This window comes from Perna viridis, chromosome 9 (genome assembly GCF_037379345.1).
Source record: "Perna viridis isolate PV_CMFRI_1.1 ecotype Kerala chromosome 9, ASM3737934v1, whole genome shotgun sequence".
Taxonomy (NCBI): domain Eukaryota; kingdom Metazoa; phylum Mollusca; class Bivalvia; order Mytilida; family Mytilidae; genus Perna; species Perna viridis.
The window spans coordinates 41,893,072-41,919,156 of record NC_142453.1 but is presented as its reverse complement, the minus strand read 5'-3'; the positions used below and the strand labels follow the sequence as shown (position 1 = coordinate 41,919,156).

At 32.3% G+C, this 26,085-nt stretch overlaps 1 protein-coding gene across 1 annotated transcript; it reads right to left on the bottom strand.

Annotated features, from left to right (window-relative positions):
* Window positions 1-14,062: 14,062 nt before the first annotated feature.
* On the bottom strand, window positions 14,063-19,899 carry LOC148608585 (uncharacterized). Its single transcript, XM_088543602.1, has 6 exons — window positions 19,749-19,899; window positions 19,312-19,476; window positions 18,761-18,798; window positions 17,811-17,971; window positions 16,046-16,227; window positions 14,063-14,169 (listed from the first exon to the last, which is right to left on the bottom strand). Exons 1-6 carry the CDS (start codon window positions 19,807-19,809, stop codon window positions 14,120-14,122), a joined length of 657 nt encoding a protein of 218 aa, XP_088399728.1. The 5' UTR covers window positions 19,810-19,899; the 3' UTR covers window positions 14,063-14,119.
* Window positions 19,900-26,085: the final 6,186 nt, after the last annotated feature.

Here is a 26,085-nt window from a genome sequence, read left to right as displayed (position 1 = left end):
GATGGAAAATGATAATAATTTGCAAAAAAAAACCCACAAAATAGGAAAAGGCAAATAGGAAGCGCACTATCTTTTTCAACCTCCATGTTTTGACGTACACCCAATCTGGAAATTGTGATACAAGACTGAAAGCTTATAGTTGATGTCTCGATCATAGAAAACATGCGAGGATTTGGAAGACACTTGCTTTGCATATGCGCAAAAAAAGTGCAAACAGTCACTATCACAATGCATACGTCATTTCCATAGTACGATACTTCCGAATGAATGATTTTGAGCTACTCATATTTTAAATTGGCAACATAAATAGGACGCTGCTGAACTTATTTCGCTTTACATTATCAATTGTTTATGTTTAAAGTACTTTTTGGTTTTGATTTAAAGAGTAATAAGGGAACCAGGATTCTACCGGAAATCAAAATAATGTAATCCAGGGACAAAGACCACAAAGAACATAAAGTAACTAAAATAATACATACAAAGTAAAAAAGAAAATGAGAAACTCGGACTCCAATAAAAACTTGGAGCATGGACCAGGTGCACCAGTAGGGTAAGCGTCCTCTTCTAGAACAAGTTGTTCATTAAATGTCAATTCTGGGGTAGACGGAAGGAAATCTATGACATTTAAACGAACCAGTGTTCGTAGTGCAGATGGATACACCGTAACGATCCACGAGTTCATGATGACGACCATGAAACTTCTGTAATGATGACTTCAATCATGTAGCAACATATCCCTGTTCAGGAAGCCTAATTGTAAGAAGTCAGCGTGACACAAAAAGTCTGCGTAGTTATAGCAAGCTCTTGCATAACGTATGAGTTGTGATATGAACACTCAATACGGAGGTGCTGAAGAGATGTTGCCATAGATGAAAGAAAAGTTGTCAATTCTGAATGGAAAGTCATCACGCTTGTCTTATAGAAGTTAAAAGTTTTAAAAGAGTTTTGGTGGTATATTTTGCAGATCCAGCTATATAACGTTGTTTGTATGGATTCTTGTGTAGTTTAAGAATCCACTACATAGACGGTTAATCACCATCATTGTCTTTGGTAGAGAGACCAAAAGAGGATAGCACAGATTTATATAGTAATATGTACTACTTATCAGAAGTTGTATTGGGTACTTTTAGGGCTCCCGTGTTGGTACATTCCATTGGAACTAGTAAATGTAATTGAGCAGTGTTCAGAGACAGAAATCTTGTATCTTATTGTCGGGACATAGTTTCACCACCTTAGAATTCTCCAAACTAAGCTAAATTTGGGGGTAATCCTGAGCCCGAATTCACTAAAATAGAGGATCAAATTAATGATGCATGTCACAACCAGAACAGAACCAGAAGTATTGAATTGTTGTGACATGCATCATAAATTTGATCCTCTATCCTACATAATTTGAATGACCCGGTCAGCAAAAGCTATTTTTATATGTAGCCTAGCCGGCCGAGCAGTCTAGGGCGCTGGACTTTGTGCAGGCGGTGTTGCCATAGATGTCGCAGCGGTACGAGTTCGAGTCCCGCGGAGAGAAGACCGAAAATTTGCATCGCAAATTTGACATTTCTAACATTGTTGGGAATTTTTCAGACCTTTCTATATATATATATATATATATATATATATATATATATCTGCCCACTTATTGTCATTTGTAGTTACCTATTCAAATGTTCAAATTGGTTTTTTTATATAAAATTCGATAACTATTGAAGGAAATAGAAGACCACCTAGACTAATTTTATACTTATAATATCGGGTATCGTTAAGCTTACTCAAAATCATCAAAATGACATTGGTTTCCTAAAAACCTACAAATTAATAAAGCTTGTATGATAAAATTCGTATGCAATATTAAAGATCATTGCATCTTAATGTATGGATGTGTTTTGTTATATTAGCGATCTGTTTATTTTAAATGTCAATAATAAAAGAAAGATAGAGAGTATACTTTATGGACGTGCCCCCTATAAATTGATTTTTGCAAAAAGTCAAATGTTTGACGAAAATGATTTGTTTGTAATGGAAATAAAGGGTACCATGATTCGAACAATTTTTAATTAGAACACAATCCCGGGATACAATTGTAGTGCCCATATTAGTATAATATTTTTGGAACCTAATTTTATATTCAAATGTAATATTATCGTTCATAGTACCTTACTGTATGATAATAGTTTAGGATTGTGTATAGACAACATTCCGTTTATCACTATGAGTTGCATATTTTAATATCTAAAGTATTAGTGTACATCCGTGAAAAACATGCATTACTTGCTTTGATACCGTGCTTTTTGAGTAGATAATTGTAATTATTTGAATTATATAGTAAAAGAACAAATGTAATAGGTTGTGCTCTGCAAATACTAAGGTCATCAAGATCAATTGATTCGAAGAGCTTGTTGTTACCTCTTTGTAATAATTTATTTTGTTATGTTGGTGGCAGAAAACCGAAGTGCTTATGTTTTATATTGAGTGACAGGTAACTGTTGTAATTATTTATTTACTCTTTTAATTATTATTAATTTGAATGCACGGTCAAATCCTCTTTTAATATTTCTTAACGAACTCCGGAATTTCGATAATGCAGTTTCTTTTTCTAAGGATCAAAGTTGTACTAAGAATGTGTTACATGCTTTGTTGAGTGGTGTCGTGCATTTGGTCAGTTAGGGTACACGATGGACTGCACTATACATAAGATAAAACCAGTACTGCAGCTCTTGACTGGAAAAGTGAATTTCTAAAAAGTTCTTCTATAAAAAGCCATTCAAGATCAAAGCGACATAACTCTTTTTTTTTCCAATGTGGTATTTTTAAACAGAATCCAATAATAATACGAAGTCATAATCAATACAGAACACTTATTCATCGATCCATATATGTTTTTAAAATAAGGTTTATTCATATATTCTATATCTATACAATCTTAATCCTGATCATTTGTTTTAGTAACAACGTGTTCCACATTTTCAAAAAATATATAAACTGAGTTTTTTTTCAGAATGTTTCTATCGTTTTCTTCCATTTACATTTTGTATTGACTGTAATTTCATTACTTTAACATTCCTGACAAACATGTGTCCGAAATCTACGTTGTTAAGAATTAGACGAGCAACATTCCTATAAAACATGTGTCCGAAATCTAATTACTTTAACATTCCTGAAAAACACGTGTCTTAAATCTACGATGTTAAGGATTAGACGAGCAACATTCCTGACAAACATGTGTCCGAAATCTAATTACTTTCACATTCCTGACAAATATGTGTCCTAAATCTACTATGTTAAGGATTAGACGAGCAACATTCCTGACAAACATGTGTCCGAAATCTAATTACTTTCACATTCCTGACAAATATGTGTCCCAAATCTACGATGTTAAGGATTAGACGAGCAACATTCCTGACAAACATGTGTCCGTAATCTAATTACTTTCACATTTCTGATGAACATGTGTCCGAAATCTAATTACTTTAACATTCCTGACAAACAAGTGTCTGAAATCTAATTACTTTAACATTCCTGACAAACATGTGTCCGAAATCCCCGATGTTTAGGATTAGACGAGCAACATTCCTGACAAACAAGTGTCCGAAATCTAATTACTTTAAATCTAATTACCTCTTGGACTTCATCACATTAGAACCAAACTTTATTCTATACCTCTCTCTCTCTACTACACTCCCTTTACAAAATAAGTCTTGACACTCCTGTTTCTGAACCCACCTCATCATTATACAGACTTGTTGCCATCATTTTGGATATTGGTTTCCACAGACTCTTTAAACTAGTTTGTGTGAAAAGTCAAGATGAAGAAAAACGATCATTTCTTCCATTACCGTTTGCCAACAAAGGTATAGATGTAATTAATTTGGCTAACATACTCCATCACAAAAACGTTACCAACAAATTTCCCCCATATTTCAAAGACAAATCCATACCAATTATTTCATATTCCTATACTTCACCCATCGCAACCAAAATTTTCAATTATAAAAGGCTATTGCAGAACCTCGAGATTGAGGGCTTCAAGGCTAAACCACCTGTCTGTTCTTGCAAAACATCTCCATTCAAATATGGTCCTTCTGGTCACGTCGTTACGGGAGATTTAACCATTATCGAAAACGAATCTCTATGTAATATCCTTTCTAAAGGTCCCAAGTACCGTGAACGACGCTCCATAAATTGGAATTATAACTTTAAAGTTCTCATGGATGCCGTCGAGGACTATGCAAGAAAATGGATAAAACGAGAACAAGAAGACATTGATTCTCTGTCAGAGTGGTTAAAGGCCGTGAGGTCTTTAATTTTGAAACGATTGAAAGTTTTAAGTAGGTCAATGAGTGCCAAGGCTACATCAGTTTTCAAAGCCCCGATGTAGCAAAAACATTGTCTACTATACATGACAAATGTGTTGTCATACCAGCAGACAAAGCCCAAAACAACATTGTTTTTGTCTGCAAAACGTTTTATATCCAATGTTTATTATCAGAAGTAGACGTAGAAAGTAATAGCAGTGATAAGACCTACACTGCTACCACTCTCTCCAAAGAAGAGATTGTGGAAAACCATAAATATGTGCTATCCTCTTTTGGTCTATCTACCAAGGACGATGATTGTGATTTACCGTCTATGTACTTGATTCCTAAACTTCACAAGAATCCATACAAACAATGTTTCATAGCTGGATCTGCAAAATGTACCACCAAACCTCTTCCAAAACTTTTAACTTCTATACTCACAACTGTCAAAGAGGGTCTGCAGTCCTACCACAACACTTGTTACTCCCGTACTGGTATTAATTCAATGTGGATCCTAAAAAAATCGAAAGATCTTTTGGAGACAATTAGTTCAAGACTATTATCTGAATATAGTAGCATTAAAACCTATGATTTTTCAACACTGTATACTTCTATTCCCCATACTCAGTTAAAATCCCGACTTAAAAACATTATACATCGTTGTTTTTCCAAAAACGATGGTACACCTAGATACAAATATATAATTCTTGGTAGAGATTCATCATACTTTGTAAGAAATAATTCCAAATAATCTTCCAAATATACAGAGGAAGATGTTTACAAAATGCTGGAATTTTTAATTGACAACATATTTGTCCAGTGTGGTGGACGTGTTTTTTCAACAAACGGTCGGCATTCCAATGGGAACAAATTGTGCTCCTTTACTTGCTGACCTATTTCTTCACTCTTATGAGGCTGACTCTATAGCTGATCTGATCAGAAAGAAGGGTTATCGTTTGGCTAGATCCTTCAATCTCAGTTTTGGTCTCTTTTTTATTGTCAAATATTTATAGCAATTGACTAATCTTCACTCTTCAAATGTTATCGAATAGATGATCTCAAATCACATACATTTTAGTTTTGGTAAGGATAGTATTAAACATTCAACGTTCTAGAATATACAAGCTTGTAATGAATACAGACATTTGATAGCTGTAGTATAATAGAAATTTTAGTGGGAAGTCATCCTTTCAATTTGAAATAAAACCTAATCCTTTTGACAAAAGAAAGTTTATTAACTCACATTTTTGTATGTTTTAAAAGCTACATTAATATACACTTAAATTTGAATTTCATAGGTCGACAGTTTTATTCACGCAAGGTTTTAATACTGACAGTATCATAGATCGACAGTTTTATTCACGCAAGGTTTTAACACTGACAGTATCATAGGTCGACAGTTTTATTCACGCAATGTTTTAACACTGACAGTATCATAGATCGACAGTTTTATTAACGCAAGGTTTTAATACTGACAGTATCATAGATCGACAGTTTTATTCACGCAAGGTTTTAATACTGACAGTATCATAGGTCGACAGTTTTATTCACGCAAGGTTTTAACACTGACAGTATATTAATGTTATACATAGATGTTGTTATTGTATTGAATTAATTCAATAAAACTTCGGTGCAGAAAAATGTTTATTTAAAGAAAGTTCACATCATTTGTTTTCAGGACATGTACATTTTTAAGAATGTCACGGTTCATCTGAAACTGACACCACCATTCTTACAGCAGTGAGATAATCTGTAAATGCAAATAGACTAATTAAAGGGGCTTAAATACATTACATTTTTCTTAATTTTTTGTTAAACTCATTGTTTCGTTTGTTTATTATTGTTTTCTTTTTAGGTTTGTTTATTTTACCTTGATTTTTTGTTTGTTTGAGTATTAATTTTATTTTTTATGTTATTTTTTTTTAGTTTTTTTGGTTGTTTTTCGGCTTTTTTGTTAGTTTTTTTTTTTTTGTTTAACAAATAATTTACGTCAATTATAATTAATATTCTATGTTGTACTTTTTTGTGTTTTAGGGACTTTTTGAATTTAGGTTGTTTGTTTGTTCGTTTGTTATTTTTTGTTTTGTATGTTGTTTTTGTGGATTTTTTTTTGTGTGTTACTTTTTTATCTTTTTTCTTTTGTTTGTTTTGTTTATTTTATTTGCTTTCGTTTTTGTTTGTTTTCTGACGAGACAACGCGGATGGTGTCTGAGATATTTCATTCTTGCTTTTTCTGTCGATGTTTCATTTCGCATATTTGAATTCAATTTTGTGATAAAATTAAGTTTCAAAATTTAAAATGCCATGGTTATTTAAATGACAAGAAGTCATAGAAAATTGTATTGCCGCTGTTTGATTTTATTCTCCGTTTAAAAAAAATGTTTGATCAATATTCCAATATAGAACGCCCTGCTTGCCGAAATGTTTTGTAAGAGTACAAAGTTGCATATAAAGATATAGATCTTTTGGTCGCTACTGTTAAAACACTTGTAGCTTTTTCATGGTAATATTTGACACTTCATGTCGTTAATAAGTGAGACCAGTATAACGTAGTGTTTGTAATTTGGACTATCTGGTTGAAGCCAAAAATACTTCCTCTTATGGCATTTCGGAAACCAAAAAAAGCATTTGAATTTAAATAATTATTGAAGACTATGTAATAAACGCTTTTTAATAAAGAGGATACGAAAATACCGAACTATGCATGGGAAGCTCCGTAATATGTGACTTCCTGATAGACCATCATTTGCATATTCGCCATTTTGCCGCGAACGTTCCGGTAATATGCATGAATTGCATTATATATTGGAACACATTGATATAGATGAAAACAAAATACCTGATGCAAATTGTTTACACTCCAGGTCCTCAAAAGAAAGAGTATAAAAATCCGATACCCGACTCTAATATACAAAATGAGCATAATTAGGTCCCACATTGAAGCAAAATCTAGGGCGTGCCGTACCTTTATTGCCATTGAAAATGTGTTTTATTTGGCTTCGTTGTCATTTGCTGAAGTATGACGCTAATGAAAGTGGAAGTGTATAATTCAGGTGCTTGATCGGTGAAATTACGTATATAGTGATCAATAATGATGAAGTCACGTGATATCATCACACGAATAAAAATATTGGAATTTTTTCATATGCTGGAATCAGGCTCTCGGTACTTTAAAGTTTGACTTTATTTTGCATTAAAAACCGTTATGAGGACTTCGTCCTCTATGGACAAATTGTCATAACACCATTACAACAGTAATGTTTTTTACATTAGAGACACAATTTGTAATCAGGAAAATATTGTAATGTCAATACATTAAAGTCATCACTTCAAAATATCTACAATCTTTACCATAATTTGATCATCATATATGGAGTGCGCATTTCCAATATGACTAGTGACGTCAATCAGTTATGAATATTATTCCTATTGTTGGAGTTGACTCGGCAATAAATAATGCATGAAGAAGGGACATTATTCTCTTCCATAGCACTTGCTTCAACTTTGATTTTGAGTTTCGCGTTCTCTTCTTTTTCAACTTGTTTCTGTATTATTCGTGCATTGTCCTTTTGGTATTCTTATCACTATTTTGTCTAGTATAACTTTTTCTTCATAGTACTGACGCTTCATAACAACTGACGCAACAGACTGAAGCATTTCCATGGAAACCAGTAGTGATGATCTTCGTCAAGTATGAGTAAAGTACAAGATGTTACTCGTTTCAAAAACTTACCCGGAGAGAGTAAAATAGTTAGAACTGCTGTAACGTGCCGAGTCATCAAAACTGCTGTCCACAGGCTTGAAAACCAATTGTCTTTGTTAGTTCCCATTCTGTCAAATGTTATCCACACGATTCGCTTGTTTCCATTAGATAATTCCAGCTTCACCTACAAACGTATTAAATTTATATTTTCGTTCAAGCATCTAAATATAGCATATTGGTTGGAAACTGTCATTATAATGGAATTGTTATGTTGTACATGGTAGATTGAAGTTTCCATAATCATGCGATATCAATCTTTAAACATAGTGGTTGGAAACTTTCATTATCAACTGATTTCTATGCAGTAGCATGGTGAATGGAAGTTTGAATTCCATTCAGGATAACATTTTATTTCCTAACATTTTAGAAGTGTGTTATCATTTGTTGAAGACTTTATGGTGACCTCTAAAGGTATTAACTGACTTGGATTTAGGTTATGCTTTGATGTGTTTCTGTCTTTCATCTGTAGCAACGTCCCTTTAGCACCTGTGTATGGAGTGTTCATACAGCTCATACGTTATGCCAGACTTTTTGTATCGCACTAGAATTCTAACAAATAGACTTCTGGAACAGTTTTCTGTTGCTACAAGATTGAAGTCATCATCACAGAAGTTTTATGGTCGTCATCATGACCTCGTGGATCGCTACGGTATATCCATTTGAACCATGAAAACTAATGCCATTAATTGTCAGAAAAATTTATGTTCTAAGGAAAATAAATGTTTGGGGCATAAGTCTACAAGTACTGTATTATATTTACATTTTTTTATGCATCCAAATATCGTTCTGTACCCTTTTACGAAATGGAAAAGCTAGTTGTTTTGTATATTGTGATGATTCTTAGCCAAATATGTTGGATGATCTTTATAATTTCATAAAATTTATGTTTTTGAAATTTTCTCATTGTATATATAAAGCAAGTCTGGTGACGCACTGGTTTTCTGTTGAATTTGCATACTATATTTATCTGATTACATGCATCGCTTATTATGGTGTCAATTGATAAAATTATTCTAAATTTTATCTATTTTTATCAATTTTTCCGTAACATGTAATCCTTCAATAAGGCCATGGTTTTATTGTTCGAATATTTTTTTATGGCAATCAGTATTTAACTTTGTGGCTGCATAACTTGTTGACATAATCCATATTGATAGGGTTAACTTTTTTGTTGTAATATTTTCCGCCATTGATGGTGAGAATAATTGAGTACCTGCTTCATAACCAAGACGGGGTGGTTATTGAAGCTTCAACTGTCTCAACGGAAACTGATCTTGAGATTAATGATGTTAATGCATTTATTTCTTTATCTTTTGATTTTCAATCATTGATACTTCATTAATTTTTATCATTATATTTGAAACTTTGTTGACTTTCCTTGCTCCATAAATTCGAATTATAATTGTTAAGTTCTTGTGGATGCCGTCGAGGACTACGCTAGAAATGGATAAAACAAGATTAAGAAGACATTGATGTTTTTTGTCTGAGTGGGTAAAGGACGTGAGGTATTTAATTTTGAAACAAACGAAAGTTTTAAGTAGGTCAATGCGTGTTAATGCTACATCAGTTTTCCAAGACCTCGATGTAGCTAAAACATTGTCTACTATACATGACAATTATGTTGTCGTACCAGCAGACAAACCCAAAACATTATTGTTTTTGTCAGTAAAACGTGTTACATCCAATGTTTATTATCAGTGGTAGACGTTGAAAATAATAGCAATGAAATGACTGCCACTGTACACTCCAAAGAACAGATAGTGGAAAACCATAAATCTGACCTATCCTCTTTTGGTCTCTCTACCAAAGACGATGATTGTGGTTTACTGTCTATGTACTGGATTCCTAACCTCCACAGAAAGAAATCCATACAAACAATTTTACATAGCTAGATCTGCAAAATGTGCCAACAAACCTCTTTCAAGACTTTTGGCTGTTAAAAAAGAGACTCCAGTCATACCACAACGCTTGTTACTCCCTCAGTGGTATTAATTCAATGTGGATCCTGAAAATTCGAAACATCTTCTGGAGACCCTCAATTCAAGATTATTATCGGAATTTAATAGCATTAAAACCTGTGATTTTTCAATACTGTATACTTCTATTCCCCATACTCAGTTAAAATCCCGACTTAAAAACATTATACATCGTTGTTTTTCCAAAAAAGATGGTACACCTAGATACAAATATATAGTTCTTGGTAGAGAATCCTCATAATTTGTAAAAAGAAAAATACTTCCAAATGTGCAGAAGAAGATGTTTTCAATATATTGGAATTTTTTATCGAAAACATATTTGTTCAGTGTTGTGGACAAGTTTGTCAACAAGCGGTCGGCTTTCCAATGTGCTCTTCTACTTGATGCCTCATTCAATCTTATGAAGCTGACTTTATAGCTGATCTGAACCGAAAGGAAGAATATTATTTAGCTAGATCCTTTAATCTCAGTTTCCGCTATATAATTGACGTATTATCTTTAAACAATCCTAGTTTTGGGGTTTTGATACATCGCATCTACCCCAAAGAACTTGAGATAAAGGATACTACAGACACTGAGAGGGCAGCCTCATATCTTGCCCTACACTTAGAGGTTGATGGTAAAGGAAAACTATGAACTTAACTTTCCGACAAACGTGAGGACTTTTCATTCATAATTGTCAACTTTCCTTTCATCTGTGGCAACATTCGTTCCGCACCTCCGTATGGATTTTTCGTATCACAACTCATACGTTTTGTAAGAGCTTGCCGAAACTACGCAGACTTTTCGTATCACGCTAGACATCTTATAATTAAGCTTCTCGAACACGGTTTAAAATGTTGCTACAAAACTGAAGCTATCACTATAGAAGTTCTATGGTGGTCATCATGAATTCGTGGATCGTTACGGTATATACATCTGCAGCATGAAAACTGATTTGTTAAACGTGTTATTGTTTTCCTTTCTCCTTCGTCTACCCAACACTAGAAAAGCAGAGGACGGTCATCCTGCCGGTGCACCTGGTCCATGCCCCCAGTCTTTAGTCGAATCTTTAGTTTAGTGGAGTATTTTTTGTTATTTTGTATGTATTATTTTACTACTTTATGTTCTTTGTTGTAATTGTCTGTTTACCATGTTTGGTCTTTGCCCCTGGATTACATTCTATTGATTTTCGTTGATTACTCTTTCTTCAAAACAGTTATGAAAATAGTTGTCATCCGAAAGGAAGGTCATTTTACTCATTATAAAATATAAAAGCCGTATTTCCCGAATAAAACACAATTGTAATAAACTCGGCAAGTAATTTGTTTTCATTCCTGCTGATAAAGCGCACATAATGTCGTTCTTTTTTTTACGAAAGTTTTATACTGAAATACTACAAAAAAGTAACTAAATCCCCTACATTCCTACTAGCAAAATTTTCAGATGGTGAGATTTTGAATTAACACAAACCGCTTTACAAACTGAGCCTAAACTTCACAAATCACATTGTGAATATAGATTTATTTTTCTTCAATTTATTCCTCAACAACCAGACTGTAAACGGTAACTGTTGTAATTATTTACTGTTTCAATTAATTATTATTAATTTAAATCCACGGTCAAATCCTATTTTCATATTTCTTTCCGAACTCCGGAATTTTGGAAATGAAGTTTGTTCTTTAGGATCAAAAGTGCTGCACAAGAATGTGTTACATGCTTTGTAGAATGCCGTGGATTTGGTCATTTAAGGCGCACGATGGACTGCGCTGTACATAAGATGATATCGGTTGCTGCTCCTCAATGTCTTTTTTGCTGGAAAAGTGAATTTTGATAAGTTCTTTTATAAATTCCATTTAAGATCAAAGCGACATAATTCTATTTTTAACTATTTTTTTTTTCTGAATAGAATCCAATAATGATATGAATTTATTATCACTACAAAACACTTCTTTATCGATCCATATATGATTTTAACAAAACGCTTATTTATATATTCTTTATATTCTTTAGTCATGGTCGTTTATTAAAACTTAAAATATTGAATTTTTTCTTAATTTTTTTTTTCATTTACATTTTGATTCTTATGTCAGACAGACAGACAGACAGACAGACAGAAAAGTTTTATTTAAAGTCGGCAAGACATAAAACAGTAAACATAAGCTCTTAAGAACCGATAAGCATAATATTTACAGTCAAACATAATCATGCAGGTAAGTAAAACAAGACATACATATACACACAGAAGATATTTTGACAAACATCAAAACACATAATTATATCAGTCAGTACCATGATACGTATAGCTGTTGGCAAAAAGACTTTTGATAAAACACCCACTTTTGATATTGGATCTGCAAAACTAAGCTGTGATGAAACTGTAAAATTATTAGGAGTAGACACAGGCTTTAAACTAAATTTTAATTTCCATATACAGAATTTGTGTAAAAGGCAGAGCAACAGTTAAATATTTTAAAAAGAATGAGTAAAAACTTGAGCAAATTAAATCGACTAACGATATTTCACACATTTATACAGTCAAATTTTAACTTTTACCCACTTGCATGGCATTTTTGTTCATAAGGTGATACTAAAAAAATTGACAAAAATATAGGAAAGGGCTCTAAGATTTGTTTATGAAGACTATATTTCTTGTATCGCGCTAGAACTGTAACAAAAAGAGTTCTGGAACAGGGTTATGTTGCTACAAAATTAAAGTCATCTCTACAGAAGTTTTATGGTCGTCATCATGAACTCGTGGATCGTTATGATGTATCCATCAGCACCATGACAACTGATTTATTTTACGGGTCATAGTTTGCCTGCCCTCGTTTGTCTACCCCGGACTTGACTTTTTATGAGCAACTCGACGGGTGTTTCTAGAAAAGCAGAGGACGCGTAACCTACCGGTGCACCTGGTCCATGCTCACAGTTTTTAGTGGAATCCGAGTTGCTTCATTTACTTTTGTTACTTTGTATGTATGATTTTAGTTACTTTATGTTTTTTGTTGTGTGTGTCTGTTTTCCATGTCTGGTCTTTGTCCCTGGATTACATTCTTTAGATTACCGCTATAACCTGGGTTCCCTTGATTACTCTTCCATATATTAAAATAATATCATTAGTCCTATACAAATCTATCAACAAACAGTTTTAAGTTTCTAACCAATGAAATTTTCAAGGTATTTCAATGTTCTAGGTTAAAACTTTAGACAGCAATTTAAATATGGAAGAATTATTGTGTTTGAATTCAGAGACGCGCATTATATTTCTCATCTGAATTATAATTTTCTGGTAAATACAATGTGATAAATGGATCCGTGATATTTTCATTTTTTTAAATTATAGTAACTGACAACATATCGCTTTCTCACAACAAATATATTGAAGTGTTTACGTGTTTATATTTACAACTATTGATGGAAGAATTTTATATTTCCTTCGTCAAGAAACATTGCTTTGATACTGGGACAGTTTTCACAATGTAACACGCAGAAGCCTCGTCCTAACAAAATGCCCAGACACTAGTCGAAATTAATTAGGACAACGTCTACCGATGGCAAATATCTAAATACTTGAGTGTTTTAATATGAAGTTGCTAAGTCAAAATTTTTTGGTCTTCTGTCGTCCAATTTCAAGCTATTGATTAATCTTCACGTTCCACTTGTTACCGAAAAGATGATCTCAAATCACACAAATTTTGGTTTTGATGCTACTAGTATATAGTTTTGGTAAGGATAGTATTGAATATTCAAAGTTTAGAATATCTACATTTTATTTAAAAGCTTGTAATAAAAAACAAACACTTGATAACAGTAGTATAAAAGAAATATTTTAGTGGAAAGGCATCCTTTTAATTTGAAATAAAATCTAATACTTTTGACAGAAGAAAGTTCATTTACTCACATTTGTATATGTTGTAAAGGCTACATTAAGATGCACTAAAACTTTAATTTCATAGATCGACAGTTTTATCCACAACAGGTTCTAGTACTGACAGTACATTGATGTTATAAATATATGTTGTTTTCTTATTGAATTAATTCAATAAAACTTCGATGCAAAGAAACGTTTATTTAAATCATTGGTTTTAAGGACATTTTAAACAATGTCACAGTTCAACTGAAACTGACACCACCATTCTATCAGCAGTGGGAGAATCTGCAAATACGATTACGATAATTAAAGTCACTTAAATCTATAATGTTTATTTGGTTGTTTTTTTTTCATTTTTTGTTTCACTCATTTGTTCGTTCGTTTATATTTTTTCTCTTTCTTTTTGTTTATTGTTCTTTGATTTTTTGTCTGTTTTTATTTTGTTTATTTTTCAGTTTGTTTTTGTTTGTTTGCTTTGTTTGATTCGTTTTACATATAATGGCATTTACGTCTATTACAATTAATGTTCGAAGTTGTGTTTTTTGTGTTTGTTTGTTTGTATTGTTTTGTTTTTCTTAGGTTGTTTGTTTGCTATTTTGTTTGTAATAATTATATTTTGTAATGTTTTTTGTTTGTTTGTTTGTTTGCTTTTTTGCTTTGGTACATATTGTCTTTTGTTTGCATTTTTTCACAAATAACTGCACTAACGTCAATTATAAATATGGCACTGTATTACATAGTTACGTTAAAAAACTAACCATACATCATGTAAAACTAACATCATATAAAACTAATCATACATCATTGCATCACGTACACTAACCTTGGGCTGTACTCATCAAGGTTTAGACAATAAACAAACTTTGAAAAAAAAATATGAGTCCAGTTTCCAAGACCAGACTAATCAACCAGCTTAAAATATAGATTCCGCTTTAATCTAGTGTTGTTTCCGACAGAACAGGACAGCTAATTTAGAAGGCGTTGTTATGTAAGATATAGGCTCAAATTATCGATACAAGTCACATGAAATAAATATCCTATAAACATCTCCTAATATGTAATGGTATATATATTTTGATATTTTTTTATGAAATGTATTGTTCATTTGATCTTGTTCTACTTGTGTTAGAGATATTTCATTCTTGCCTTTTCTGACGGTGATTCTTTTCGCAGATATAAATTCAATTCTATGATAAAATGTAGTTTCAAAATTCAAATCGCCATGCTTCTTCTAATTACAAAAAAAAATCATAGGAAATTGTATTGCCACGTGGTTCATCTCACCGCTGATAGTGCAAAACAGAAAAATCTCAGACACCAAAGGATGATATTCTAGTCTCCACCGAGAACAGTTTACCCGAGGGTGACTGCACTTTCTTAGTAATGCAATTTCTAGCGATGCTTTATTTTGTCTCCGTTTAAAAATGAATTACTTGATCAATATGCAAATTTAGAACGCCCTGCTTCCCGAAATTTCTTCGCGTTTACAAGACAAGACAAGATTAATCCTGTGATCTCAGAAATTTGGCGTATTTTAACTCAACGGCAGATGAGATGAGATAATGAAATAGCTTAAGATAGGAATATCCTTTTCTCGCTTACCAGATACGAAAATTCCTATTTTGAGCTGTGCAAGATTTCCTTATCTCTCCCCCACGGGTTGAGACAGAACACGTGTGATTTTCCGTTAAAGAAATGGCACATTTGAATAAAAAGTCAATAAATGATTCAATCGTACCTCTATCAAATTTTGAACACACTATTAAAATAATGATTTTATCGATAATAACCGGTGATTAATTATTTCTTGCAGTTTGTTTATATTGTTTTGATGTAAGCTAAATTTTACCCCTATTCGTGATGTATCCATGACATGATACGTTATGATCGGCTTTTAATGCAACTCATTTCAATTCTTTTTTTTTTCTCGAAAAACTCCATGTGAGAAAATGTATCAAACACCTGCTTTTCTCATGCAAAATTGAGACATCTCAGAAACCCTTGGACATTTACACCCTTGGGTGTCGGATATTTCCCTACCTTGTACTGTTACAGATGTTACATTCTAAATGTCCCTTTATCGAGAAAATGATATTTTACTTGGGTAAAAAGGGGAATATCTTTATCTTATAAGTGAAAAATCGAAATACATATTACTTACGACTATTGTAGTGTCGATCAGAATTGTTATTGGTGTAAATGAATGTAGGAGTCTTTCCTCTTTTTTCCCATGTACAAACTTGGCGTGTATCCGCTATACACAGCCATCCATAGTCTTTATCGCATCCTCCATAGGAGCGATTAATAAAAAATCTTCGTTTCAAGATGTCACCTCTTGCATCTCTTAAATGCGAAAACAATTTTATATATTTTTTTAATTTTGATAAATACTCTATGCATATTTCCAATAAACGATATTGATTTTTAGAAATATGGCAAATGCAACCTGTAATAGGACAAAATTGAATGTATATATATATTGAGAGAAAAACATTTTGATTTTTTCACTCTTGCGTCTTTTCTAGACACTTGAAGATAGTTGTTACATTTTGACGCTTCTTGACACTTATTGTCCCTTGTTAGTGGGACCGGTATAACTTATATGGCCTTTTTTAAAGACAAAAGTATCTGAATTTGAATAATTATTGAAGATCATATGATAAACGCGTTTAATGACGAAAATACAACAATACAGAACTATGTGTGTGAAGCTTCGTAATACGTGCCTTCCGGTCGGCCATATGAAGAATTAAACGTGGCTGACCGCGACGTGATTCTTGATGTGCATGTACTGTACTGTGTCTTGGAACATGTAAATTTAGACTTGGGAAATGCCTGAAGCAAATCGTTAACAAAATCCGAATCTTTTGATACCAAACTCCAATATACAAGCTTTGCATACGTAGTTCCCAAATGAAAACAAAATCTCAAGTGTGCCGTACTTAAATTACCTTACACTGAAATATGACGTCAATAAAAGGGAAGTTATACAATCCAAATGTTCGGTCGATAACACTACCTATATATTTCTAGAAAATATCACGGGTACGATTCTTGTATTAGCTAAAATTGTTCCCAGGAAGGGTAAAATTAACTATTTGCGCTGGATCAACAAAAGGAGCAAAACGGGAAATTGATACAGAAATGTTTTTATACACAAAAACAAACAAAACTACAATTTAGGAAACTAAATCAAATTGAACAGTATGTTGTCGATTAAATCAATTGAGCATTTTGTAAAATAAAAACACCTGGAAATAAAAACGGTATTAATGTCGTTTTAACCTCTCATTTATTTTTCACGAAGAAGTCACCTGATATCATTTCATGAATTAAATTAACCTATATGCTGGAATCAGGCTCTCGGTCCATCCAAACCATGACTCTATTTTGTATAGAATACCGATATAAGTACTTTTATGGAATTATTACAACACCATTACAAAACTTATGTCTTTTACATTAGAGACACAATTTGTAATCAAGAAAATATTGTGATGTCAATGCTTTAGAGTCATCACTCCAAAATATTTACGATCGCCACTATGATTATGGAGTCAATTTCCAAAAAGCGACGTTAATCTGTCAAGATCATTATTCCTAAAGCTCGATTTGACTTTCAACGAGCAGCTCGGCAGTAAATAGTGCAAGAATAAGGGACATTATTCTCTTCCATAGTATCTGTTTCAACCCGGATTTAGAACTTCTAGTTCTTTTTTTTTTTCAACTTCCTTTTGTATGCGTTGTGTGACTTATTATTCGTACATTGTCCTTTTGGTGTTCTTATCATTATTTTGCTCAGTATTACTTTTTCGTCATAGACGCATCAGTTTGAAACACGGAAGCCATTAGTGTTGTTCTTCGTCAATTTGAGTAAAGTAAAGAATTTAACAAAACATGTTATCAGTTTCAAATGCAAAACTTACCCAAAGATCGAAAAGTAGTTGGTGGTGCTACAATGTGCCAAGTCATCAAAACTGCTGTCCACAAGTCTGTCTTTTGAAAACCAATTTTCGTTGTTAGTTCCCTTTCCGTCAAATGTTATCCAAACAACTCGCTTGTTCCTATTGAATAATTCCAGTTTCACCTAAAACCCTATTAAATCTATATTGTCGTTAAATCATACTGTCTAAATATAGTTTTAAACAGTAACATGAGAGGTTATCATTACTTTGCTGTTGCATGGTGTTTGGGGCAAGATGCAGTCTACCTGTTGTTTGTGGGTTTCCTCGTCGTTCATTGAAGACCAATGGGTGGCATTTAGCAGACATTTTTTCCCGGTGGGGGTCGTCCCTATGACATATTCACCATATCCATATTCGTTTATGGCATTGTGGCCAAAAACTCTCATAATAATAGAATGTTTATGTTGTAACATGGTGGTTTGAAATTTCCATATTTGTGGGATTTAAATCTTTAAATATTCTGGTTGGAAACATTCATTATCATGAGATTTCTATGCGGTAGCATGTTTTTTTGGAAGTTCGAATTCCAGTATTATGCGATTTCTTTCTTGAGGCATGGTGGTTACAAAATAATCACGTATCAGTTCAAAATATCTTAAAATTAAGTCAAGCCTTAACATTTGATTTTCTTTTGCTTCGAAACCCTTGATTTTTGTATCTAACTTCTGGAATAGTTATGCAAGCATTACAAATATTGTTTTTTCGTAAGTTTTGTTATAGTCGTAGTTAAGAATTATATACAAGAAGCACTTTAAACCAAAACCATTGAAATAGGAAGCCAAATCCAACAACGAGAGGTACTATCATGTGCAATACAAGGAATGTAGCCTCGGTGTTTGAGATATTTTGAAATTTGTAATACTGCAAAATCTGACATATTTGCGGGTCAGCCAAGTCCGACTACTGAATACAGTCAGGGCCCTATTGTCCACCAGTAGTGGTATCGACCCTGTGGTTATTAAATAAAAATTACCAATCATATACGTGTTTCGTGAAGTAATCTCTCATCAGCAGCATAAGAATCAAATAAATAAGAAAACCTTAATCCAAAAATTAATTATATACAAGAAGTACTGAAAACCTACGGGAAGAATGGATAACGAAAATATGATCACGAGTGCTGATGAATGAACTAAATATGGAAAATAGTCTTTTGTCCTTGATTCTGATGGTACAAAAGTCAAATTACACTTCCCTATGGTGTGTTTTTTCTTACCATATTTCAACCACTTTTTGACTTATACAGACACGAACTTAAATCTTCATTCGTTTTTGGCAGGAGTATATTTAATTGTATTTTTGTTATTAAACCTGATCAATTGATTATCCTATTTATCATATATATTTTCACCAAAATGTATTGCTATTTTCGGCATAGATTTGAATTTTTTTTTGTAGCGAGATGGAGTAACGAGGCTTTGCATTCTATCTGTATAATAAAGTAATAGAACTGTATTTTTACCTCCTTCCCAGTGATCAATAAAACAACTCCGAATATGTTTACGGTAATAGTGTTTTTTATCCCAAAACAATTTGGTCAATATATCAATTTCCTGTGATATACCATTCCAGGCGTCATATACAGATTGTCCGTTGCCAGAAAATGCAATAAACACGGGAAAGTAAACTGAAAACAAAGTGTATTGTATTAACCAATACAAAATGCGTCGATACATGTATTTTTAACCAATTCTTGTATTTTCAACCTCACAAGACTAACTGAGTTGAACTTTTTATATTGAGTGGTGGGCCACTCTTAACATTTTACTTTATTTAAGATATAGTGTAACTGGTAAGTTTAAAAAGTTTCAAATTACTGCTTATAACTCTGTAAAATAGAAAATGTGTCAATTGATTTAGTGTTGTTTCAGTTATATCGTGTTATACAGTTATACTTACCGTCACCTAACACTAGCTGAGTAAGCAAAGCTGGAACAGCGAAAAACAGGACTATTATCATAGTGTTGCGTAAACCACTTGTATATCACTTATACTTCGCTTTGGACAACCATCATATTTATACCGTTCAGAGTGAGTAGAGGGTTGTTGATAGAATTACCGTAACATGAAACCTAGAACATGTTCATGGTTTATCGTGTCTCTATCTCTACTACTTAATCAGATGTTCTGTTATATTTTGGCAGATGTGTACAATTACCAAAAAAAGTACCGTTTCTTTTTACATAAAACTATTACTAATGGGTGTTGTCTAATTATTGCACGATAGATAAATATCATTTGAAACCCTTTACTCACTGTAATGATACATAAAAGGTTCTCTTTTTCGTTATTTGATAGACAAATTCAATAGGTATTGTATTGATTTATCTAACGCATATTTTATTGTGTAGTGTTTTATTGTCAGATCGTTTGATTCTTAGTCAACATGACTATTACAAGCAATAAATAGCTGTTTTCATATCAATACCTGTAGTAATCTGACACTGTGTGTAACATGTGTATATGATTCGAACATAAAATCATATCTTTAACCGTTAATTTTAATTAGAGTAAAGTTAATAAAGTATTGAATTGCCGCTTCGTTTGGGGTAAAATATTTTAATTTTATTTTAATTTGTCTGTAAATAAAACAGTTAGGTGGAGGTGACTCAAGCAAGATACAAAACTTTCTTACATTCTATTACAAAAAATCCCATAATTTCTGATGTCATCCAATGACGAAGATATACAAATACAGGAGTGAATATAAAAATACCAATCATAATTATTGTCAATTTCGTTATGATTTATACATGTTTCAAAGGGTAACCTCTTAACAACAGCATTAGAATCAAAAAGGAAGATCTTAATCCAAATATTTGATGTATGCAAAAAGTGCTCAAACCCATAACTATCGAAATAGAAAACCAAATTCGTGCAAATGCAACTATGAATCTGCGGTATTTTGACAGTCATGTTTCACATTGTATACATTTTGACTTACCCTTAACATGTCCTTGTATGTTAATCATATTATTGATGTTATGTGTTGTTTTAAAATACAATACTTTCTGTATATCAGGCTGTTATATTTATTTATTAGAATCATAAAATCATATGATAGTTCTTTTAGGTTAAACATATTTTATTTGTTGTATAACAAAATGTATTGGACACAAGTAACATCATATTTATGAAAACAAATACATTGTAAAGTTAGCGCAGTAAAACATACAATTATCTTTATGGAATAATTAAAATACAACATTTAGACAAATTTGAAGTAGTGTCGTCAAGTACTAAATACTGTGAAAGTACTTTTGTTCGTGGGGTACCAATTTGCGTGGTTTCCGTGCGTGGGTAGGTCAAACAACGAATTTTGTTTCCCAACGAAAAGATTTTCATAGATGTGTTAACTGAAAACCTCAAAACCGCGAATTCAAGAATCCACGAACTTGTGTTTCTTCCCTAATCCACGAAAATTGATATCCACAAATTGAAGTACTTTCATAGTAGGTAGGATGTGATGTAGTCCACTACAAAAATGACTCAGCATTCACTTACGGGTGCAATTAAGTGTCGAATATCTGTATTTATGAACACAAGGTTTAAGAAATAGAAAATGATTTGATAATCGTGTCCTTTAGGACTAAATCTATTAATGGCAGTTGATAATTCCAACGGATTTTATTTGAAAGATTGTTCATTCATATGATATATATTTACATAAAGAATAAATGGGTGAGCAACATTATTTATAATGAAGAACCTGCAAGTGCTAGTGTATTTCATTTGTCTAGTTTAGACCTTTTTAGAGATGTAAAGCTTAAAAAGAAGGCAAAACAAATCAGGAAGAAACGCCTATTATACTAAACGTTATAGATGGTCTCAGTCTTGACTTCATTGCCCATCGGCTTCTAAATTAAACCTTAAATTTTCATTATTTTTAAAAGAAAAATAGACAAGGAGTTTCAATCTCACTTTTGACCAAATTTTTCCATTACGGAAATGTCAAAAATATTTTGAGGTTAATAAAAAATCAAGCACTATATTTTTAAAAAAAAAAGATAACCGACGCAAATTTTCGCTTTGTTAATACCCACTACTGATTAAAATTGTGTGCAGTCCTACCACAACACTTCTTACTCCCTTAGTGGTAATCATTCAATGTGGATCCTGAAAAATTCGAAATATCTTCTGAAGACAATCAGTTCAACATGCTCAAGACTATTATCAGAATATAATAACATTAAAACATATGATTTTCCAACACTATATACTTCTATTCCACATACTCAGTTAAAATCCCGACTTAATACATTACACATCGTTGTTTTTCCAAAACAGATGGTACACCTAGATACAAATATATAGTTCTTGGTAGAGATTCCTCATACTTAGTAAGAAATAATTCCAAAATCATCTTCCAAATATACAGCAGAAGTTTACAAAATGCTGGAATTTTTAATCGACAACATATTTGTCCAGTGTGGTGGGGGCATTTTTAAAGAAACGATCGGCATTCCAATGGGAACAAATTGTGCTAATCTACTTGCTGACCTATTCCATCACTCTTATGAGACTGACTTTACAGCTCATCTTATCCGAAAGAAAAAAATATCGTGTAGCTAAATCCTTTAATCTCTGGTTCCGCTATATAGATAGCGTATTATGTTTAAACAATCCTTATTTTGGGGATTAAATACATAGCATCTACCCAAAAGAACTTGAGATAAAGGATACTACAGACACTGTGAAGTCAGCCATTTTTTCCATGTCTGGTCTTTGTCCCTGGATTACCTTCTTTTGATTACCGGTGACGTTGATTACTCCTTCAACAAGTAAACTATTTCCAATTATTCAATATATAAAAGATTATTCAATATATAAAAGGGATTGAAAACAATCCGGGCGGCAATGCCTCCAATGGAGCCTTACATATCACGGTTGTTGTCACATTTGTTCAATGAAATGTTGTAAGTTACATTGTTTAGGTTGCCATGGATTTCACGTGGAATAAAATTAAACTCAATAAAAAAGGCGCGAACTTTGATACCCAAGAACAGATCGAACTATAAATACAATTCTTTACTTTCACTTTTATTTTGAGCTCATAAAATTTTCTGGAGCATTATTTTTCATGAAAAATTTTTCTCGCAAAATCAATTTTTTGTGTCATAGCTTGATATGTACTTTTGATGAAAATGATAATTGTTTGCGAAAAAAAAACAAGAAAAAAAAAAGGCAAAAAAGCGCACTATATTTTTTAGCCTCCATTTTTTAGTTATATGTAATACATGACTGATACCACAAGCTGTTTTATATCCATTGGACACAATTTGTTTATATATATATAATTTTACCGTACCGCAAGCTGACTATAAAGATATCACAATATCACAACATGCACAAATACGCACAAATATGCACAATTTTTGTATGAGTGAGAGTATTTGAAGAAAAAATATTTTATGCATACAAAATTATAGAAATGTTGAATTATGGTCTGGACATTTATGTAAATGTATTGAATTGAATCGCTTGCAGTTGATGAATAATTACCACCACAAACGTTATACACCCTTGTTTACTGTTCTGGTTTAATCAAATGAATTAATTATCAAATAGCTTTAAACTATATGAAAACTGTTCTGGTTTAATCAAATGAATTAATTATCAAATAGCTTTAAACTATACGAAAACTTAACTCAAAACAGTAGTCAATGGTACACATAGTTAATATTTTATATTGCTTCAAATTTTCTGACATCACAAAGGATATTCTTCAGTACTGTATATGTGACATATTTTATGTTAATATAAGTAGCTATCGTCAGCTCATATTGATACAACTGAAATGGGTTTAACTATATTGTTGCTCGAAGTAAGATATCGAGATATGCGAGACATCGGAAAACGCAAACCTGGCAGTACATATGCACAATTAATGTGTGATATTGTAAATAAATAATCTTATATTTCCAATTTAAAAACAATACGGATTAAATGCATTCTCCGGGATTTTTTGTTTCAGTTTATAAATGTATTCATGATGCCTATCATATTACAATTATCAATTTTGCATTAACATATGAATGTGTCATGTTCTAAACCTATAATTACATATGCTAATCATATGATTGTGTAGGACTAAACGCTATTTTAGGCCAATGTTTTTGTTTATAACTAGACAAATTCACTGACAAGCATCTCATTAAAGTCCAATATGTTTTTAGTGAAATGATACAATTCTTACACCAATAACTGCACAAAAAACCTTTTAAACAAGGTTAAAACAGTAATAACAAAGAACATAATCGGAGGACAACGACTAGCCATGAAAACAGGCAAACATAACAAAGAACATGAAGTAACTCGTCATACGCACATAACTCAGACTCTACTTAAAACTTGGATCACGGACAAGGTGCATCGGTAGCGTTAGCGTCTGCGGCAATTCTAGTTACTCATAAAATGTCACGACCTGGATAGACGGAAGGGCAAAATACGACACGGTAGACAAATCGGTCTTCATGCTGCAGACAAATACAAAATAACTCTTTACGAGTTCATTATGACGACCATTATGTAGAGATGACGATAATCTTGTAACATCATAACCCTGTTCCAGTAGCCTTATTTTAAGAAATATAACAAAAAGGTCGCGTTGTGTTGGCAAGCTCTATATATAGTAAGCCAACACATTACAATATATGTATGTATTTCTTTTACAATACGTTTCACTAAATCAGAGACCTTTAATGATATTTTTGTAAATCGAAGAGGCTACTAATTGAATACGACAAAGAATAGCTTATTGTAACTAAAAGGTCCAATATCTAAAGTACGATTTAGACGGTAAAAATTATTCTTATATTACTTTACTCGGAAATTTAGAAAAATACAAAACTTTTAAACAGAGGGAAAATACATGACTTCTATTTTACAAGGAATGAGTCCTTGGTGTTTCATGAACTTAGAAATTTGTAACTCTGCATTTTTTTATAAATGATATATGAAATGATTCGTGGTCAGACAAGTCTGACTACTAGATTGACGAAATATATTTATTAAAAGCTTTCAATTTTCTTTTTTGCATAGACAAGCAAATATATAACCAAATGTCTGTGAAATTATATAATGAGTGAAAGTATAAACAGGTGAACCTATAAGACCAGGGTTCGGATGATTACACAGGTCAATATGTGACGTTATGCAAATTTTTGTATATTTGTTCCACTTAGGGTAACGTTTCATTTTTCAACGTCGAGTGAAAATATTTTTGAAATAAATTATCGCTAATAATTTTGCGAGACCAAGAAAGTCAAACAGGGAAGTAAATGTGTAATTAATAAACAAAACAAAACAAATCATCCATTATTAGAAGTTACCAGTGTTACTTGAATCACTATTCATACATTTTTTCACGTGTCACATAATTTGTTTTGGGCCGGGTATATTAGCTTAAGATTTTATTTCATTTGCAAGTCATTGGTGGCTCCAGGGGAGGATTATTTTCATATATTCATATCTCTAAATATGAAATGTATGACCAAATTGCAAAACGAAAGGGAAGCCTGTAAGGCAATTATATTGAAATGGAATTAGTTATCATATTAATAAGAATATGTGCAATGTGAAGCCAGTAGGTATAATTTTTTTATAACAACGTAAAATGAGAAAAACGCTCAATTGCCATCCTTAACATTCTGTAATACAAATTACATGTATTACAACATTCGATATGCTGTACACGTATTTCCAAGAATAACCTCTCTTCAGCAGCATTATGATTGATATATAGGTAGGTCCCAATAAGAAGAATAATAATTGCGTACAAGAAGTACTCTAAACCAAAACTATCGAAGTAGGGAGCTTAATTTATCACCAAGAGGATCTACCAGGTGCAATACAATGAATGAAGCCTCAGTGTTTGTTTTTGTTTTTTTTTATTGTTTTTTTTTTTTTTTTTTTTTTTGCATTTTGAAATTTTGAATACTGCAAATTTTGATAGTCTGATTAATGGGTTGTTGAATACCCTTGGGAACTTAGTCCACCAGCACTGTCATCGACCCAGTGGTTATAGAGTAAATACCATTACTAAAGTAAGTGTTCTCTTGTTCTGTTTGGTAGTGTGAACAGAATTACATGAAAGATCGGTGTTTTCTGTGTAGTATTAAAACTATTTGTAAATGAGTCTATAAGAAAAGTGTTCTATGTATTGTGTTTACCATTACTGTATTTTTTCTTTGTGTTGTGTTCGGTATTACGAAAATACACACATGTGTTCGATAAG

Coding starts and splice junctions, on each gene's coding strand:
- LOC148608585 (XM_088543602.1), bottom strand. CDS start 19,809: ATGATAATAGTCCTGTTTTTCGCTGTTCCAGCTTTGCTTACTCAGCTA. Junction 19,477..19,748: donor TCAGCTAGTGTTAGGTGACG/GTAAGTATAACT, acceptor CTTTGTTTTCAG/TTTACTTTCCCGTGTTTATT. Junction 17,972..18,760: donor TGGACAATAGGGCCCTGACT/GTATTCAGTAGT, acceptor ATAGGGTTTTAG/GTGAAACTGGAATTATTCAA.